This window comes from Coturnix japonica, chromosome 16 (genome assembly GCF_054131305.1).
Source record: "Coturnix japonica strain WE chromosome 16, WE-NBRP24, whole genome shotgun sequence".
NCBI classification, from domain to species: domain Eukaryota; kingdom Metazoa; phylum Chordata; class Aves; order Galliformes; family Phasianidae; genus Coturnix; species Coturnix japonica.
In genome coordinates this window covers 9,612,190-9,632,572 of record NC_140678.1, presented here as the reverse complement: position 1 = coordinate 9,632,572, position 20,383 = coordinate 9,612,190, and the positions used below count along the sequence as shown (strand labels likewise).

Sequence of the window (20,383 nt, the reverse complement as noted above, 5' to 3'; positions counted from 1 at the left end):
TGCAGGGAGAGATCATTCAGTGTGTGTTTTGCCTCTGGGATGACTAATGACCAGGCTGTGAGCAACCTGATCTAGCTGTGAATGTCCCTTTTTATTGCAGGGGAGCTGGGCTAGATGGCCTTGAAGGGTCTCTTCCAATTCTAAGGGTACTGTGATTCTAATCTGCTCTCCCCAGCAATTAAGCTCTTTTACTCTATGCGCTCAGAGTTTGAAGGATTTCCTCTTTCTCCTTTCTTTTGCATTTGGTGGAAGTTTTTTCCCCAGTATAAACATCTGATGTGTGAAATAGAAGATAGATAAAAGGAGTCAATAAAACAGGAAAATCAAAAGTGTTCAGCAGCTTATCCTCTTAATCCTGTGGCCTGCTGTATGAGCTCTGCTCCATGTGAGGGCAATGCCAGCTCTCCAGCTTTAGAAGAGCTGCATCCCAATTACTTTATATGATATCAGTCCCACCAAAGGCAATGCAGGCTGTCCCTCCTGTTCCCTGTATTCTCCTACTGATTAGTTCAGAATTCCATAAAGTGCATTCAGTCAACACACATGAAACCGCTTTATGTTCTATATTGGTGTCGTCAGTGCTGGTAAAGATTTATTTATCCCTCTTTAAAAATCTGAAAGCAACTGGAAATGTCTCAACTTCTGTATCACATTGTTCTGTTTTGCCTTTTTAATTGCAGAGAAGCCTGCTGTCTTCATGAAGTCCTTGGATGATGTTTTTGGTGAGGAGCGGGGTGTGATTAAATTGGAATGTGAAGTCTCTAAAGAGAAGGTCAAACCAGTGTGGAAGAAGGACGGTGTTCTGCTCACTTCTGGCAACAAGTATGAGCTGGTACAGTCTGGGAAGACCCTATATCCCCTTATCCATGACTTCGAGAAGTCAGATGCAGGTTTCTATACCTGTGATATTGTCCGTGATGTTGCCAAATCAAAGGTCGGTATTCAGGGTAAGTACTGTGGAAAGTAAAGGAGTGCTGAAAGCACATTCAGTGTGGTCACTATGTCTTACACCTATTCCCCCACGAGCCTTAATAGTTTCTACAATTGAAGTGTATTACTGCAATTTAGCACAGTGATGTCTGGAAAATTCCCATTGCTTTTGATGTAAATGTATCTCATTTTGCCATGAAAATCACCAAACACATCAAGAATGTCCTGGAAATATTTCCTTTCTAAACATCCCTAAAATGGAGAAATGGTTTGAACACCAGTAGGGGTAGGATGGTAACAAATTAGCTAATAGAAACATTTAATTTCTTATCATAGGCAAAACCCTTTTTCTCACGCAGCATCCTAGAGTTGTCCTCTCTGTTAGGTTGTTCCCTCTGTAGCTCATTGAATCTTCATTCTGCTCCATGGACTGAGCTGCTCGCCTTGTAGTTCTTCCAGAGCAAAGACAAGAGATTCACGTCTCTTTTTTTTTATAGCTTTCTGGTAATTCTGAGTGGAGAATGTCTTAGAGAATACATCAGTAAGGAACGCAGCCATGTTCTGCAAATCCTGAGTTAAAACACCAGTACTGCTACTCATGTCAGTCACAAATGCCTTTTCTCCATATAAACCTCATACTAACCTATCTCTTACCTTCCAGAGCTGAATATTGGCATTACCAAACGGCTGAAAAACACTGAAATCCAGGAGGGAGAAGATTGTACTTTAGAATGCATTCCGTCCCATGAAAGCATTGAGGGTCGGAAATATACTCTCATTATCAAAAGTGTGACTCCTACTGACGCTGGGGAAGTCGTTTTTACTGCCCGTGGTCTAACCTCCAAAGCCTCTCTGATGGGAGAGATTCTGGGGTCTGATTCCTTCAACTGTCTTCTGATAAGATTGTCGTGAGAGCTAACTCATAATATGGTTAAAGTGAATAGCAACCTTCTACTTGAACCTCGAAGCACTGAGAATTTCTCTTAAAAATAAGTAAAAGGAGGAAACATTTTACACAAATGTGAGAACTACCCAAAGCACTGGGGTAGTGTTGGAAATGGGCATCTCACTACAGCTTGTTCCATTAACAGTAAATCAGGAATGCTCTGTTGAGGGAACTGTGGGAGCAAATATCCTCTAAGTATAAGCTGAAGGGATGGCCTTCACATCATCTAGCTGTACAACAAATTCCTATCTAGAACATGTGCATCTGAGAGCATCATCCGAGGCTCCCAGTGTGATGAGTGGAGAGAAGAAAGAGGCAGTTTTCAGACATGGTTCATCATCCTCAATTGGGTAGATTTAAGAGAGAATAAATGCTGCCTGGAATTCTATTGTCTGTACTTTGCAGATTACTGCTGGCTGTAGGATGGCGTCTGTTGCAAGTGCCTCTCTAACTTATCTCCAGCATGTAGATGCATGTATTTTGAGAGAGGCATCCTACCCTAAGTGTATGTTACTCAAAAAGCAATGTTTTCTTCCAGGAAAACCTACTGAGGTTTCAAAACAGCTGGAGGATAAGACAGCAGCAGCAGGGCAGGACATCAGCCTGAGCTGTGAGCTGTCAAAACCGGATTTGAACATCAGGTGGTACAAGGATGGCAAAGCAATCAGAAAAAGCCAGAAGTACGACTTGCAGCAGGAGGGAAGTGGGGCCATTCTGATCATCCATGACTCTACTGCCAAGGACAGTGGGGAGTACCCCTGTGAGACAGAGGACTCCATAACAAAAGCCAGGGTCACTATGCAAGGTGAGTTGAAAAGCACACTGGGGATGGCATGTAGAGAAGTCGAGGTAAATATCTGCAGCCTGTGGGTGATGTTTATCTCTTCTGTTTCCTTGAGCAGGATCAATTCTTAGTTTTCAGAAAATATGATGGATTAAAATCTTTTCCTTAAAATAATCTGGAAACTGAATGATTCTCCAGTGTGATGTGGATCTGGGCAGCCTGGTCTGGTGGTTGGTGACCCCTTGGAGGGGGTTTGAAACTAGATGCTCTTTGAGGTCCTTTTCTACTCAGGCCACTCTATGATTCTGTGATCATTCTATGATTCTATGATCTTGGGTGTTAGTGAGCCAAGAAAAGATGGCAATCTGAATTAGTCTCTATTGAATATGTGTAATCAAAACTATATGCAGTTGATCAGATGAGATCCTACCAGCGCATGTATAATGGTATTGAACTTTCCAGATATCTACTGGAATTATCAAACCTATGTAAATGGGTGGACTCTGTGGTCTTCTTAGACTCTTTGCATCTCTATGTGATATTCTGAAATGAGGGCAAAGGAGATTCAGGACACCTCTGTATGCTTGGGACTTGTTGGGGTAACAAATCCCTTTGTCCTACACCCTCATCCTTTTTTTTTTTTTCTTCCAGAAAAACCTAATTACTTTATCAAGGAACTTTCAGATGTTAAAATTGAAGAAAGTGGAAGTGCACTTTTTACATGTCAGAGCGAGAAAGCCGCATCCTTCGTCATATGGAGGAAAGGCATTGCTGAGCTCAGGCCTGGCAGGAAATACAAGAGGGCACAGAAAGGACGAGACCTGCAGCTGTGCATAAAAAATCTGGAGAAAAGTGACAGTGACGTGTACACCTGTGACATTGGTGATGCCCAGTCCAGAGCCAAGCTGGTTGTACAAGGTATGTGTGAGAGCCATATGACTGCGCATCCTGTTTCTCCACTACCAAGACATTATCCTGGTAGAATTTGTACATTTATGGCAGGTCTTTGGGGCTGCAGCTGTCTGGCCTGAATAGCGGTTCACAAGCCATGCACAGAGCAAGCTGCACGGAAAGGGAAAGAACTACCGACTAGAGCAGTGCCATTGAGAACTTTATGTATCATTTAAAAACCAAAAATGCTGATGTACGGTGAGGCTGGTGACCCAGAAATCAGTGTGAACTTTCTATCTCTGACCTTTCTGAGTTAAAAATAGTCCTCCAGAGTTCTAGGCAAAAATTCCCTTATGCTGCATTCTGGGTAGTTGTCACGGTTTAAACAAAAATCTACCTGTGTCCGTGACAGGGGGGCCACAGGCAAGCGAGGTGCTAGAAGGAGCTGAACCTCTGTCCCAACTACTTCAGAAGCAGCCCAAACCCCCTCGTACACAGCTAAGATTTTCTCAGTTGGAGTGTAGCACTCCTCAGACCCTTTATATGCTCAACTCCAAAGTCCCGGGGGTTGGCCTTGGGTTTCTCCTAAAGCTCTTTGCCACAAACTCCAAGTGGAACCTTTCTCTCCAGCAGCAGTGTAGAGGATGTTCTTTACATCCTGTCCTGTCTGTACTGGCCCCAAGGCCACGGCACGGGCTATCTCTTGTTTTCTCTGCTCAAAAGCCTGCTGCTGCTCAGGACCCCGTGAGAAATTATTCTTCTTCCGTGTTACCTGATAGTGGGGGCTCACTATGTGGCTGTAGTTTGGGACATGCATTCTCCAAAAGCCCACTACTCCCAGAAAAGATTGGGTCTCTGTCTTGTTGGTGGGCGGAGACATAGCAGTGATTTTTTCAATCACATCTGCTGGGATGTGTCGATGCCCATCTTGCCATTTTACACCTAAGAACTGGATTTCCTGGGCAGACCCCTTCACCTTGCTGCGCTTAATGGCAAAACCAGCTTGCAAAAGAATTTGGATTATCTGTTTTCTTTTCTTGAATATCTCTGCTGCTGTATGGCCCCACACGACAATATCATCAATATACTGCAAGTGTTCAGGAGCATTACCATGTTCCAAGACAGCTTGGATCAACCCATGGCAAATTGTTGGGCTGTGCTTCTACCCTTGAGCTAAACGGTTCCAGGTATACTAAACAGCTCTACAGGAAAAAGCAAACTGAGGCCTTCATTTTGCAGCCAATGGGATGGAAAAAATTAGCAATGTCAATGGTGGCATACCACCTAGCTTCTTTTGATTCCAGTTCATACTGGAGTTCTAGCATGTCTGATACAGCAGAACTCAATGGAGGTGTGATTTCATTTAGGCCACGGTAATCCACCGTCAACCTCCATTCTTCACTGGCTTTATGCACTGGCCATATGGGGCTGTTAAAAGACGAGTGAGTTTTGCTAATCGCTCCCTGATTCTCTAATTGGCGAATTAGCTTGTGAATGGGGAGCAATGAGTCCCTGTTGGTGCGGTACTGCCGTCTGTGAACCACTCTGGTGGCAATTGGTACCTCTTGGTCCTTTACCTGGAGCAACCCCACAGCAGAAGGATCATCTGACAGATCAGGTAAAGCTGACAGCAGATAAATACCATTTGTGTTAACAGCAGCTATCCCAAAGGCCCATTGATACCCCTTGGGATCCTTAAAATATCCCATCCTAAGGTAATCGATTCCCAGTATACATGGAGCCTCTGAACCAGTCACAATAGGGTGTTTTTGCCAGTTTTTACCAGTGAGGCTTATTTCGGCCTCCAACATAGTCAATTCTTGGGAACCCCCAGTCACTCCATGGATATATATTGGTTGTGTCCCTTGGTGACTTGAGGGCATTAGGGTGCATTGTGCACCAGTGTCCACCAAGGCTTTATATTTCTGTGGTTGAGATGTGCCAGGCCACTTAATCCACACAGTCCAGTATACTCTATTGTCCCTTTCCCCCCCCTGGCTGGGGGCAGGGCCCCTCTATTGTTTACCTCGTTGACTTGCAGCAACTGGAACTCTCCCCTTCTTGGAAGAGTTCACCTTGGTAGTTGTTTCACCTTGTAATTCTTTCACTCGTGCCTGAAGTGCAGAAGTGGATGAATTACACCACTTCTTCATGTCCTCCCCATGACTACAGATGAAAAGCAACAAGGCAAGACGTGTAGTCTCATTGTTGATTCGAGGTAACTTATCATCGTCATTTGCTTGAATACGAGGACGTCTCTTTTTAATGGTTGAGATTTTCGATGATACAGGTCGAGAGGAACTCATGTTGTTTAGCTTCCTCAATAGGCGATTGTGGAAATCCTGGTTTCCATCATCTTGTACCACCGTGGATTCATCTACATCAGGCACATTAGCCAATTTGTCAATAATATCATTTTGTGTTCCCTCCACTTCGTTTAACCTTTCCACAATTTTGACAATGGCTGAAGTATACAGATTAACTTCTGTGGCGCTTATAAATAATTCAAGTTCCTGAAGTCTGCCAATTAGTTCATTCACAAAGGGTTTCCTGTCCCCTTTGCCATATACTAATGCAAGTGCACTGGCCTGCTTTTCTGGAGCTGCTTTTGTAAAGTCACGCCACATTTGTCGTGGAACGCGAACTGCTTCAGGATCATGTAATTGGTCTGGATCATTACGATTGAACTCGCGGCTGTATAGCATTTCCACCAGAGCATTTTCTCTCAAAAATTGGATACCTTTCTCAATATCAGTCCATTCCTTTCTCTCAGGCTCCAAGTCCCGTTTAAAGGGGAATCTATCTCTTACCGCTATCAACATCCGCTTCCAGAGGGTGTAGGACCGATTTTGGCATGTGCCAATACCTCTGTCCACACGCGAGTCCCTGGAAATGCTACCCAGTTGGCGAGCTTCACTGCCATCGAGCCATGCACTGTTGGCACCATTGTCCCAGCAGCGAAGTAACCAAGTGACCATATTTTCTTTTGGCTGACGTGTGTAATCCTTTCTTAGATCTCGAATTTCACTCAGTTTAAAAGATCAATCAATAATGGTCGTAATACTTTGCTCACCTTTTGCTCTATCAAGAGTCCCAGGTGTTGATGGTGGCAACTGTGTTGATGAGGCTGCCCCATCTATAAGTTTGGACTTGAGAAATTCTCGTAAAGAAAAACTAGCTTTTGGCTCCTCTTCTGACTCTGACCTGACGCTTGTGTTATTTCCTCCAGGTAACCCTCCTTCTTTTTCCTCTCTCCTAACTTTCTCTGCTCCTCTAACTTCTTCTGCTCCTCTATCATCTTCTGCTCCTCTGTCATCTTCTTATACCCCTCTAACATCCTCTGCTCCTCCAACTTCTTCTGGTCTTCTGACTCCCCCTGCTCTCCCGAGTCCCCTGAGTCTCCTGAGTCCTGCTCTCCTAACTCCCTCCGCTCTTCTAACTCCTTCTGCATTTTCTCTAACTGAGTTGAAACTTGTTTTGTCTTTCGCCCTCTTACAGGGGCAACCAACATTGTATCTGGTGTCCCCGATGGTTGGTCCAATTGGACTACATGTGCCCCCGGTGGCTGGTCAAATTGAACTACATGTGCCCCCGGTGGCTGGTCAGATTGAACTACATGCGCCCCCAGTGGCTGGCCAATTTGGACTACATGTGCCCCTGGTAGTTGGTTAAATACATTCAACTCACCCTGGAGGGCACATAGCTGGTCTCGGAGAGCGTTCCGCTCAAACTGGACGGCACCAAGCTCAGTCTGGAGGCTGTTGTAGTTGGACTGGAGAGTGTTGTACCCGAACCGGAGGACGTTATGCTCGGCCTGGAGGGCAGTGTGCTCAGTCTGGAGAGTGTTGAGCTTGGTCTGGAGGGCATTGTGCTCGGTCTGAAGAGCGTTATGCTCGGACTGGAGGGCATTATGCTCGGACTGAAGAGTGTTGTGCTCGGTCTGGAGGGTGTCACAATTGGGTTGAAGGGCATCGTGCTTAGGCTGGAGGGTGCCGCACTCAGACTGGAGGGCGTCATACCTGGACTTTCAAAGTCAAGCACGCAGGTGCAGAATCGCAAACCTAAGATAGCTCCTTAACAGGGAAAAAAAACTCGTAGCTCTGTTAAAAGCTAAAAGAGCAACAGAAGAAAACACAGAAAAACAGCAAATCAATTTGCCCGCATTCTCCACCAAAATCTGTCACGGTTTGAACTAAAAATCCACCTGCGTCCGTGACAGGGGGCCCTAGGCCGAAAGGAAAAAGTTAATTAGGAAAAGAAAACAGTGGCAACGATCTAAGGAGGCACACTTATTTACTAAATACTATATCGAAATACCGGATAACACAATATAATACAATATAATTGAAAATTGAGCTAACGAATCAAGCAAAATAGGAGAGAGAATGAGTCCCGTAACCGAGAGGCCTACTGTGAATCTAGGCGAATGGCTGAAGGCTCCCACACACTCCCCTGAATGCCAGAACTCGAAAGACGTCAGTCTGTTCTGCGACAGAGTTAATATAGAGTCCAGGTCCCGTGACCCATCGTGTTGCTCTCTGGGAGATGTAGTCTTCTTCTGTAAGTTGCAGATTCAGTAAAATTATTCATGCTTTATATGATGTTATGATGTGGAATACTGATAGGAAAAATTACAAAATTATCAAACCATGACACCCGGCCCTCGAGCCAGCTCCTTACCCAGCCGAGAGTGTACTCGGGCTGCCAGCTTTTGTAGGAGAACAGCATGGGAGACAGTGTCAAAGGCTTTGCTGAGGTCTAAGTAGAGCACATCAACAGCCTTTCCTTCATCTATTAGATGGGTCACGGGATCGTAGAAGGAAATCAGATTGGTCTTTTGAAGGAGGGAAGATTTAGGTTGGATGTTAGGGGAAAGTTCTTTACTAGAAGGGTGGTTAGGTCCTGGAACAGGCTGCCCAGTGAGGTTGTGGATGCCCCGTCCTTGGAGGTGGTCAAGACCAGGTTGGACAGGGCCCTGGGCAACCTGATCTAGTAAATGTGTATGTTTGGTGGCCCTGCTAGGCAGGGGGGTTGGAACTACATGATCCTTGAGGTCCCTTCCAACCCGGGTAATTCTGTGATTCTGTGTGATTCTGTGATTCTGTGGTCAAGCAGGACCTGCCCTTCATAATCCCATGCTGGCTTGGTCGGATCTCCTGGTCTTCCCACACCTGCCACATGATCTCCCTCAAGACTATCCGTTCCATTACCTTCCCTGGCATCGAGGTCAGGCTGACAGACCTGTAGTTCCCCGGATCCTCCTTACAACCTTTCTTGTAAATGGGAGTCACGTTGGCAAGCCTCCAGTCTTCTGCGACCTCACCCATTAACAGGGAGTGCTGAAAGATAATGGAAAGCGGCTCAGCGATCACCTCAACCAGCTCCTTTAGCACTCTTGGGTGAATCTCATCCGGACCCATGGACTTGTGGCAGTCCAGTTGGAGTAGTAATTCCCTGACCACTTCTTCAAGAATCACAGGGGGTTCAGTCTGCTCCCCAGCCGAGACTACCAGGTCAGAGCGTGGGGAGCCCTGGGGATGACCGAGATGACTTTTAAAGGCAGACATAAAGAAGGCATTCAGAACATCTGCCTTTTCCTTATCGTCTGTAATCACATTCCCAGCTTTGTCCAGTAAAGAATGGAGATTCCCCTTTGTCCTCCTCTTACAGCTGATGTACTTGTGAAAGGGTTTCTTGTTTGTTTTTACCCCAGCGGCCAGCTTAGATTCAAAGTGGGCTTTTGCCTCTCTGATTCTTCCTCTACACATCTTAACAGCCTCTTTGTAGTCATTCTGAGTTGCTCTTCCGTCCTTCCACAGGTGGTAGATTCTCTTCTTCTTCTGCAACCTTAAGAACAGTTCCCTATTCATCCATGCCGGTCATCTTCCCCACCGGCTCATTTTGCGGCTCAGGGGGACTGCCTGCACCTGCGCCCTTAAGACTTCCTTCTTGAAGAGCAACCAGCTCTCTTGGACCCCTTTGTTTGCTAAGACTGAATGCCAGGGGACTGCTCCTACTAGTCTCTTGAACAATTCAAAGTCCGCCCTCCGGAAGTCCAAGGTAGCAGTTTTACTATTCCCCCTCCAAGTTTCACCATGAATTGAGAAATTTATCATTTCATGGTCACTCTGTCCAAGGCAGCCCCCAGCCTCCACATCTCCCACCAGACATTCCCTGTTTGCAAACAGCAGGTCTAGCGGGGCATTTCCTCTTGTGGGTTCTCTGACCAGCTGCATCAGGAAGGCATCCTCTATGCACTCCAGAAACCTCCTAGAGTGCTTCTTCTGTGCCGTGCTATACTCCCAGCATATGACAGGGAAGATGAAGTCCCCAATAAGGACAAGGGCTGACAACCGTGCAGCTCGTGCCAGCTGCTTGTAGAATACCTCATCTGTCTCTTCATCCTGGTTTGGCGGTCTATAACAGACGCCCACCAGGATGTCTGCCTTGTCAGCCCTTCCTCTGATCTTTACCCATAGGGATTCAATGTTATCATCCCCAGTAACAATCTCAGTAGCATAAAAGAATTCCCTAATGTAGAGAGCCACACCACCACCCCTCCTTCCTTGCCTATCCTTCCTGAAGAGTTTGTAGCCATCCATTGCAGTGCTCCAGTCATGGGAGCAATCCCACCATGTTTCTGTTATGAAGTTCAGAGTTTCATTGGAACTGACTGCTTGTTCAGACTGGGCCCTTCTCTCAACCCACATCCTGCGATGATACACAGGGCCCATATGGGACATGAACTTCACACCGTCCTTGCACCCCATGCAGAGCCTGGGATCTTCTGTCCCCATGTCTTTCATTAAACATCCTACAGACCTCCATCCCACTGCCCCAGGAAGGGCCCTGAGCCAACATGAGAGACAGGATCTCCCTGCCAAGGGTCTGGGAATCAGGGCTTGTCCTGTTTGCTTCTTAAGATAAAGGAGGATTTTCTTAGCATCAGAGCCACCATGCCAGTGCCTTTGCCTGACTGGAGTCATGGCTTCCAATTATCTGCTCTAATTAGTGCCTTGGGAAGCTTACTTGCTAATGGCCCTCAGTGGGCCCATTAGTACTCCAAGAATCTTCACTGTTACTTTTGACTTTGTCTTGCTGAGTTCTTTGTGCAAACTTCTCTCTGCACAGGAGGTTGATGGACTCAGCACCAAATGTGCCCTGTGGCCCATTATTAACTAAAGAGCCTCTTGTGCCTTGTGCCTTCCTGTTATCTTCTTCAGGTTTTCAGAACTTGTTCAGCAAAATGGAGACAGCTTAAAGAGCAAGAATCCAAAATGCAGTTATTGTCTATTTGTTTATAGTTTGTTTTATACAGGAAGTAAAAGAAGCACTTTGCAACTGATGTCAATCCAGGATGTCCCCAGTGAGTTCTATTCTGTTTCTGTGTGGAGAAAGTTCCTCCTCAATCTCCCCACCTCGCTTCTACTCTCATTGGCTCCATGGGACTTGCATCACTTTTCCTCACATCACTCTTCTCTTCTGCCATCACCCGCTCAGTGTTAAACCTACTTTGTACCAACTCCCACTGGCTTTCCACAGAGAACCAGCTGCACATGGAAAAAGAAAGAATTCTCTTTATTTATGTCCAACAAAGAGAAGGAAAGGTGATGTAATTGAATGAACAGTAAAACACAGTGATCAACTGTATGCCATGTCCAAGCTGCTTCTATTGAGGTTTATCTTTCATAGGGAATATTTGCACAAGAAATGATTTAGACACAGATAGGATGGGATAGACAGAATCACGGTAAAGAAGCTGACAACAGACTTTCGAGGAATGGAGCAAATTCCAGTAATCTCCCTGGGATAGATCAGCCAGGGAGTTGGGATGTATCAACACTGAATAGGACTCGTGAGTATTTCTCACTTTGAGACGGGTTAACACATTCTTCTTGATTTCTATCTTTGTCTTCAACTCTTTTTTTCACTTTTACTGACATTAATGAACAACTTACAGAATTCACGCTTTCTCTGAAGCATGAAAAATTAAAAGAGAAAGTGAAAGAGAAATAGAAATAGAAAAAGAAAAAGGAAAATGTAAAGGAAAAAAAAGGGATATGGAAAGGGAAAGGGAAAAGGTAAAGGAAAGAAAAAGGAGAAGAAAACGACATAGAAAAAGAAAAAGTAAGAGAAAAAGAAAAGATAAGAAGGGATAGGTAGAATCACGGTGAAGGAGTTGACAACACAGTCCATCAGACTTTGGCGAGAGGGAGCAAATTTGAGTCATCCCCCTAAAAGTCAGAAATCAGACAGATAATTGGGAGTTATCTGTCTGAACAAAGAGCAAGGGGTGAGGAAATCTGGCAGGCTGTGGCAAGAGAATGTGTCTAAATGGCCTGCTGAAAACATGCCCTTAACGACAGCCATTTATTTAGGAGAGCTGGAGACACCTGGAGCATGAGGGACATCAAATAGACAGCAGGGAAGAGCAGCAGCGGGAGCCGGGCTATAGTCACAGGGCATTGGCACTGGCACTGCTGCCTGTGTCCCTGAACCTGAAGGCATTTGTGTCCAGCAAACACAGTTCTGGAAAACATCGTAGTTTCAGAAAAAGAAAAAAAAAGAAAAAAAAAAAGACATCAAATCACCTCAAAGATACATATTTAGAACTTAAAATGGAACAATGCTCATGAGGTTTTCTCATGTTGAGAATGGCTAACAAATTTTCATTGATTTCAATCTTTGTCTTTAATTCTTTGTCTCAATTTTATTGACATTAATGAATATCTTTTAAGCTTACGAACTCAAAATAAATAAATAAATAAATAGATGGATAAATAAATAAATAAATAAAACGAGATCCATTTGCTTCTTGTACATGGCCTGATGCCCCTTTGACCTTCAGAGATCCCACCAGACTTTTGTTGACGGAGAGTATGAGATCCAGCAGAGAACCTCTCCTCTTTGGTTCCTCCATGGCTTGGTCAAGAATCTCCCATCTGTGCTCTGCACAAATCTTCTGGATGGCACATGCCCTGCTGTGCTGTCCCTGCAGCAGATACTGGAGTGAAAAAGGCTCCCAAAAGGGCCAATGGCCTGACAACATGAGACTCCCATATGTCTGCAGAGGGCACCTTCCACTTGCTCTCCATGAAAAGAAGACAGGAACAGACACTGATGGTCTCCTCTGTTGGCCATTTCCCTTAGCTCTGACCTGTCTGCTCTTCCATCCTCAGGCAGATCTCAGTGCACTCTCACAGAGGGCAGTTGCCCTTCCTTGACTCCTCACCCAACCATTGTTAAGACTCTGTACTCCCCTTGTGCTACAGTGAAGTTGTGGAAGCCATGTAACTGTGTCCCTGTGGTCCACACAGGAGCTCAGGCCTGCAGATCATCTATGGTATCAGTGTGCAGAAGGTGGCACACAGTCATTAGACGGATCATGGGCCTTGGATTCGACGTAGCAACACGGACACTCCTAGGGCAGGGCTTTGCTGAAGGGCCTGTGCTGCTCTTGCAGCTGCGTGTGAATACACCAGACAGCCAGTGCTATCCCCTCTCTGGCCCTCAGCTGATGCCCAGGAAGGAGGTGTCTATCTCAGGGATTTCCCACACGGTTTACAAGCACTGGCACACATCAGGAGCAGCCCAGGCACCTTGGGCATCACCCAGTGTCTGTGTGTGAGCAGCTGCCTCCCAGCTGAAGGACTGAGGACTCAGAGCAGGAGCTCACATGCAGGCAACTCCTTGTGCTCTTCTGAACTGAATCAGAGGAATCCCAGCTCCTGTGGTTCTGTGGGGAGCTGAATCTCATTTCAGCTCCAGGATTTCTGTCAAGGGATGAGATTCCTGTACTGCCTCAGCTGGATCACTGCCCTGCACAGGGAAAGTCCAAACCTCCCTGTCCTTGCCTGGGTGCCCTTTGTGCTTCATCAAACGAACTCTAGTAGCACTCGCTATATGTCTCCATCAGTCACTGACCATTGGACATGTGGTGGTTAATTGAGCGGATTTCAAAACACAGTCATGATGCTGTTGTCTTTCAGGAGATGTTGACCTTGAGGACCCAGGGAAATGTGAGGGGAGATGAGTGGGAAGAATAAAAATGAGATCATCTGCTGTTGAGCTGGGCCACGCTCCTGGGACACAGGGAGCTCATAAAAGTGGATGGTGCTGTAGAGAGACAGCTATGCCCAGGAGCGTCTCTTGTGCACAGAGAGACACCCATTTGCTGTGTGGATAAAGAGAGGCCAGAGTGGGTGGGAACTAGTTCCCGTCCACACAACACAGAAGGTGTGAAAAGCTGTTCTGAGCACCTAGTTTGGAGGTAGTCAGTGTTTGAGGGCTGCCTGGACTACCCACTCAATAAGGCAGCAGTGGGAGTGGAGGCTGCATCCTGTGTGAGCACGGGTCAGTGCTCTTGTCTTTTCTCAGGTAACTTGCTCTTCTGTTGACAGGACCTGATGCTAACACTTCAAAAATGGTCCTCACCAGGAAACGGTCTTCCCGTGCAAAGACTGTGTCAACCCAAACAGAGGGTCTGCTCCAAGATGCGGCAGTTCAGGTCTCTGGCTGCCAGGAGTGCCTCAACCTGCTGCTGCCAGGAGAGGATGGAAAGGATGCAACTTGTGTGCGGTGTGAGCAGCTAGATGAGCTGCTCAGCCTTGTGGTGGAGCTTAGGGAGGAGGTAGTTAGACTGCGGACAATCAGAGAATCTGAACAGGAGAGGCTGAGGTCCATTAAGGACTGTGAAATTGAAATTTGTGGGTGGTGCCAGGCCCTATCGGCCCTGGGATCAAGGCACACAGCTGAGGCTCCCCAAGAAGCATGTTGCCCCCGGTCACCTTGTGAATAGGCAATAGAAAGGAGTGTGCAGATGGACTGTGTTCCTGCTGCACTGAGCCCTCAGTCCTCCCTTACCCCTACCAATACAAATGTAGAGGTAGGGGGTGTGGGACTGTCGGCAGAGCCTCTATCCTGCAGTTGCCAGTCAGACCAAACTAGTCTGAGAGAAAAGGATGGGTGGAAACAGGTACCGGCAGCTCGGCGAAATGGGAGTCCCCCCCCACGACCATGCTTGGCTCCCCAGGTGCCTCTGCAAAATAGGTTTGGGGCCCTGGAACCCGAGGGAGAGGTGAATGCCGATGTGGAAGCAGCCCCACCTGTGAGGGTGCCTCGGGGGAAGCGGACACACCCGTGCCTCAAAACTTCTTCCACAGGGAAGGATAGAAGGGTAGTCCTCATAGGCGACTCCCTTCTGCGAGGAATGGAAGGCCCTATATGCCGGCCTGACCCTACCCGCAGGGAGGTGTGCTCCATCCCCGGGGCACCGGTCAGGGACATTGCTGGGAGACTTCCCAGTCTGATCTGCCCTTCTGACTACTATCCCCTGCTGATAGTTCAGGCTGGCAGTGAAGAAGTTAGTTAAAAAAGCCTGAAGGCTATCAAAGATGATTTCAGGGGTCTGGGGCGGGTAATTGAAGGAACAGGTGTGCAAGTGGTTATTGCATCTGTACCTTCAGTGGCAGGGAGGGATACTGAGTTGGGCCTAAAAACCCACCTCTTAAACAAATGGTTAAAGAGTTGGTGCAGACATAGAAGTCTTGGTTTTTTTGATCATGGGGCAATTTATTCGGCTCCTGGCATGACAGCTGCAGACGGAAGCGGCCTGTCTCAAAGGGGTAAGAGGGTTCTAGCTGAGGAACTGTCAGGACTTATTGACAGGTGTTTAAACTTGGTAGGATGGGGGAAGGGAACATAACAAGGGTCACTGGGTCTGAGGAGGCAGTTCAGGTCTTAAAGCAGAACTCGCTGGGTGCAGACAGTGGGGTTAAAAGGCATGGAGAGGGGTGGAGAGATGCTGCCTCTCTCAAGTGCCTCTATACCAACACGCAAAGCATGGGGAATAAACAGGAAGAATTGGAGTTCTGCGTACAGTCACGTGGCCATGATCTCATTGCGATCACGGAGACGTGGTGGGACAGCTCGCATGACTGGAATGTTGTCATGGAGGGCTATGTGCTTTTTAAAAAAGATCGGCTGGCAAGGCGGGGTGGTGGAGTTGCTCTTTACGTGAGAGAGCAGCTAGAATGTATTGAACTCCACCTGGGGGAGAGCAATGTAGAAGTCGAGAGCTTGTGGGTGAGAATCAAGGGCCAGGCTGGCAAAGGGGACACTGTTGTGGGTGTGTACTACAGGCCTCCTGATCAGGAGGAGGAGGTCAATGGGGCCTTCCATAAGCAACTGGAAGTAGCGGCACGCTCCCAGGCACTGGTGCTTATGGGGGATTTCAATTATCCAGATATTTTCTGGACAACCAACATGGCCAAGCATGCGCAGTCCAGACAATTCAGGGGATTGTCAGGGGATTGTCAGGGGAGATGAGTGGGAAGAATAAAAATGAGATCATCTGCTGTTGAGCTGGGCCACGCTCCTGGGACACAGGGAGCTCATAAAAGTGGATGGTGCTCTAGAGAGACAGCTGTGCCCAGGAGCAGCTCTTGTGCACAGCACAGCCTGCAGGTGACAGAAAGAGAAGAGAGAAATTGGAGAGAGGTTACAAGATATGTAATGTGTAAGCGGGCTGCGAGCTCTATGAAAGAGCATTACTCAAAGACCATGATACAGTAAGTCCCTTGCAGTAGACAATGCAGATGCTTTTAATAGAGGATTATCTAAATGTGGGACAAACCATAGCAGATCTGGCCGCAGGCACTGCATGTTTCTTTACTGTGGAAAAAGCCTTCTGCTCCAGCTGGAGGCTTCCGTGCTGGATTGTAAGAGCACAGCCCTGAGGGCTGCTTGTCCCAGCACGGCTGCAGGCTGTGCAGCCGGGGCTGCAGGCGGGTGCCCAGGGCTGTCCTGCAGAGCAGGGTCCCTGCTGTGCCCCAGGGGCTGTGTGCCGGGTATGGGACTCTGCCGCCTGCCAGGCTTAGCACTCAGCCTGCCCGGGGAGCTGCCCAGGGCGCTGCGGGGAGACGTGTGGGGGGAAGGAGCCCCCCAGCAGGGCTTGTGCTGCCACAGCTGCTGCCTGGGGCAGGGGATCACAGCTCCACTGCTCAACAGAATGTTTGTGAACGGTCTTGGCAAGAGGAGAGCGAAGGCAGGTTTCCATTTTCTTTTCTGGGGCAAAAAGAATTGAAGTCAGAAACCTTAAAGGGGCTGTCAGAGATCGGAGAATTTTTCGTCAGCCATTTGCTTGTTTTGTGAACAGCCACACATGATGTGCTTTCAGTCTACCCCTTCTCTAAGAATGGAACCAATTGTAATTATCTTCATTTTCTGCAGGCATGAATAATTCACTTATCATAAAAACAGGAAGCATTATCTAACTGAAACTGAATGCCACTGGAGCTGGGGTAGGGGGCTCTAAGAGCACTTGGGGTAAAGATAAGACAAGAAACAGTAGGAAATATCCAGGGAGAAGGGATAAGAAAATAAGAGGGAGATCAGAGCTCCATATGCTGCTTCTGCTTTAGGAATGCTAAAATACATGAAATTAAATGCAAGTAATGGTGCTAAATGTACACTATTGTAAGAGAATAAAAACATTTCATAGTATAGCAGGAGGAGTGTCTCTGAGAATGGTCTGGACTTGTCATTATCTTCTGCACTCTGAACAGGACTCCAAGCACAACAACAGCAGATGCCCAACAGCAGCTCCATCAGCGAGTTCCTCCTGCTGCCGTTGGCAGACACGCGGCAGCTGCAGCTCCTGCACTTCTGGCTCTTCCTGGGCATCTACCTGGCTGCCCTCCTGGGCAACGGCCTCATCAGCACAGCCGTAGCCTGCGACCGCCGCCTGCACACCCCCATGTACTTCTTCCTCCTCAACCTGGCCCTCCTCGACCTGGGCTGCATCTCCACCACTCTCCCCAAAGCCATGGCCAACGCCCTCTGGGACACCAGGGCCATCTCCTACGCAGGATGTGCTGCACAGCTCTTTTTCTTTACCTTCTTCATCTCAGCAGAGTTTTCCCTTCTCACCATCATGTGCTATGACCGCTACGTTGCCATCTGCAAGCCCCTGCACTATGGGACCTTGATGGACAGCAGAGCTTGTGCCACCATGGCAGCAGCTGCCTGGGGCGCTGGGGTTCTCTATTCCCTGCTGCACACTGCCAGTACGTTTTCACTGCCTCTCTGCCAAGGCAATGTTGTCAACCAGTTTTTCTGTGAAATCCCACAGATCCTCAAGCTCTCTTGCTCAGAATCAAATCTCAGGGAAATTGTGTTTATAATTTTAAGTGCAAGTTTATTCTTTGGATGCTTTCTTTTCATAGTGGTGTCTTATGTGGAGATCTTTGTGGCTGTGCTGAGGATGCCCTCTGAGCAAGGACGGCACAAAGCCTTCTCCACGTGCCTCCCTCACCTGGCTGTGGTCTCCCTCTTTCTCAGCACTGGCTTTTTTTCCTACCTGAAGCCCCCCTCCATGTCCTCCCCACTCCTGGATCTGACAGTGGCACTTCTGTACGCAGTGGTTCCTCCAACCCTGAACCCTATTATCTACAGCATGAGGAACAGGGAGATCAAGCACGCTCTCAGGAAGGTGTTGCAATACACACTATTCCAGCTTCCATAAAATGCACAGCTTCCTCATAGGATTCCCAGTGGTGGTTCTTCATGTTTTATGTATCTTTGGTTGTTTGATTATGTGAGATATAGGAATGTGCAAAAGAAAATAATGTTGTTGACCTTATAAATAAAAATGAATTTAAATTCTTTCCTACCTAATTTCATTTTGTCACTTTAGGAGCTGATGTAAACATGTAACCAGATTCCCTGAATACGTTATAAGATACCTAAAAAGGTTTCAAAAAAGACATTTGCTTAGGTTTTCTTTCTTCCTACTTTGTCTGGATTTGGGGAGGTGCAGCCACAGACAGCAGCTCAACGTACAGCATAGGAAGTTCCGCACGAATGTGCGGAAGAACTTCTTTACAGTGAGGGTGACGGAGCACTGGAACAGGCTGCCCAGGGAGGTGGTGGAGTCTCCTTCTCTGGAGATATTCAAGACCCGCCTGGACGCCGAGCTGTGTGACATGGTGTAGGGAGCCTGCTTTGGCAGGGGGGTTGGACTCGATGATCTCTGGAGGTCCTGTCCAACCCCTACAATTCTGTGATTCTGTGATTCTGTGATTTTCATTTCTGATCTCTTTACACTGCCACAGTGCTCTCAAGTCCTCTCATTTGTGCAGGCTGAATGTCTTCTGTGTCTCATGACAGTCCTGTTGTCTCTACAGCAGCACTCCGGGACAGCAGTCAGTAGCCAGCAATAAGAACGACTGCATCAGTGCTGGTCTCCTTGCTGTCACTGCCATAACAAGAAGGCCCCTTCAGAGCAGGTCCAGAGAACTGGAGGCCTCGTCCAAATCTGGTTTGAGGAATGTACCTCAGGAGCTGCTCCCTGAGAAGACTTCAAGATATTCTGGTGCATTTCACTGACTGCCAGGGATAGTTTCAGAAGTCCCAAGGAGATCTGTAAGGGACTCAAGGCAGTGCTGAGGATTAGAATCTGTGGTCTAAGGTCAAGATAAAAAGAAAACGATTATAAATATGATAAATGCATATATACATATCTTATATATATAGTATATTTTCACATATATACAATATAGGCAGTGGCTAACATATGTGCATGTACTAATACATATACATATCATACATAGATGATAGAAGTTTATATGCATATCTGTTTGCAAGTCCAGGACCTGTTGCAGGGTTTTTAACAGCCCCAAGGTTCACTGTAGGAACTGGAGAGGCTCTTTTCCTATTGCAGGAGTTGGAGCAATTGCAGAGCTCATTGCCAGAGCTGGAATCACCGTAGGACCTGTGACTGAAGTTGGAGCAGCCACTGTGCTCATTTTAGGGGTTGGAGGGTTACAGGGCTGTACCTCCTGGCACAGTGCACCTCCCTTGGGAAGCATTTGTTTCATTTTCTTATAGCAATACTTGGAACAGCTACAGGACCTGTAGCAGGAGTGACTGCAGAGCTCATTATGAGGGGATGAGTGACAGCGGGATCTGTCCAGAGCATGGAGCAAACGCAGGACATGTGGCAAAACCTTGGAGCTGCTGCAGGGTCTGTGCCAAGAGTTGCAGAGGCTGCAGCACTGTCAGCATTTCCAGCTCTCTGGATCTGGCACACTGCAGTCATGTGTGTTTCTTGGGGGCTACCAGTGCCACAGCAGACCTGCCCCCAATATTCTACCAGTTTCTCAGGATCCTGCAGTTGCTCGGAGATGAAGTTCCAAAGCCCTGGGGGTGCCCACCACTCCAGGCAGCTGCCCAGACCGTCCCACACCCCCTGCCATGCAGAGCCTTCTCACCTTGGGGCAGATCTCTCACTGATATTTCTGAATAACTGTTTAATCTGAAACATAAGCTGAAACACATTAATGACACGTAACAGTGGGAGTGTGCTGGTGTAAGCATCCCATGGATAGTCAAAATTTTCAAGAGCTATTGGAACTAGCTGTCAATCTCCAGGACAAAAAGAAGTGAGAGTGAGTCTGAGGGACTACTGGAAAGTGTCATCCCTTCTCTCCTCCGTAGAAAGACTCCCTGAGGAGTCCGAGTCAAGGGTGTAATTACTAATCTTATCAACAGTATAACTTCCATAACTCAAAGATGACATCAGAGATGAATGTGCACAAAACTTCATTTTGTCAGCTGCCAATTTTATCATGATATAAACCAGAGTCAAACAGCATACCAAAATAAATACCCTAATCCAGCATTCAGAGTTGACAAATGATGCAGCAGGGAAAACAAGCAGCAAGCAAGGAGCTGTGCAATGCAGCTTCATGAGAAGACTCATCAGTCTCCACAAATAGGGAAACTATCAGCATCATGGCCTGCAGTTCTCCAACTCCCACAAAACCCTGTGT

At 47.2% G+C, this 20,383-nt stretch overlaps 1 protein-coding gene across 1 annotated transcript; it reads left to right on the top strand.

Moving 5' to 3' along the window:
- Nucleotides 1–17,139: 17,139 nt before the first annotated feature.
- Nucleotides 17,140–18,129, top strand: LOC146758247 (olfactory receptor 14J1-like). The gene has a single exon (XM_085517426.1). The coding sequence runs from the start codon at nt 17,140–17,142 to the stop codon at nt 18,073–18,075; it is 936 nt and encodes a 311-aa protein (XP_085373552.1). The 3' UTR covers nt 18,076–18,129.
- Nucleotides 18,130–20,383: the final 2,254 nt, after the last annotated feature.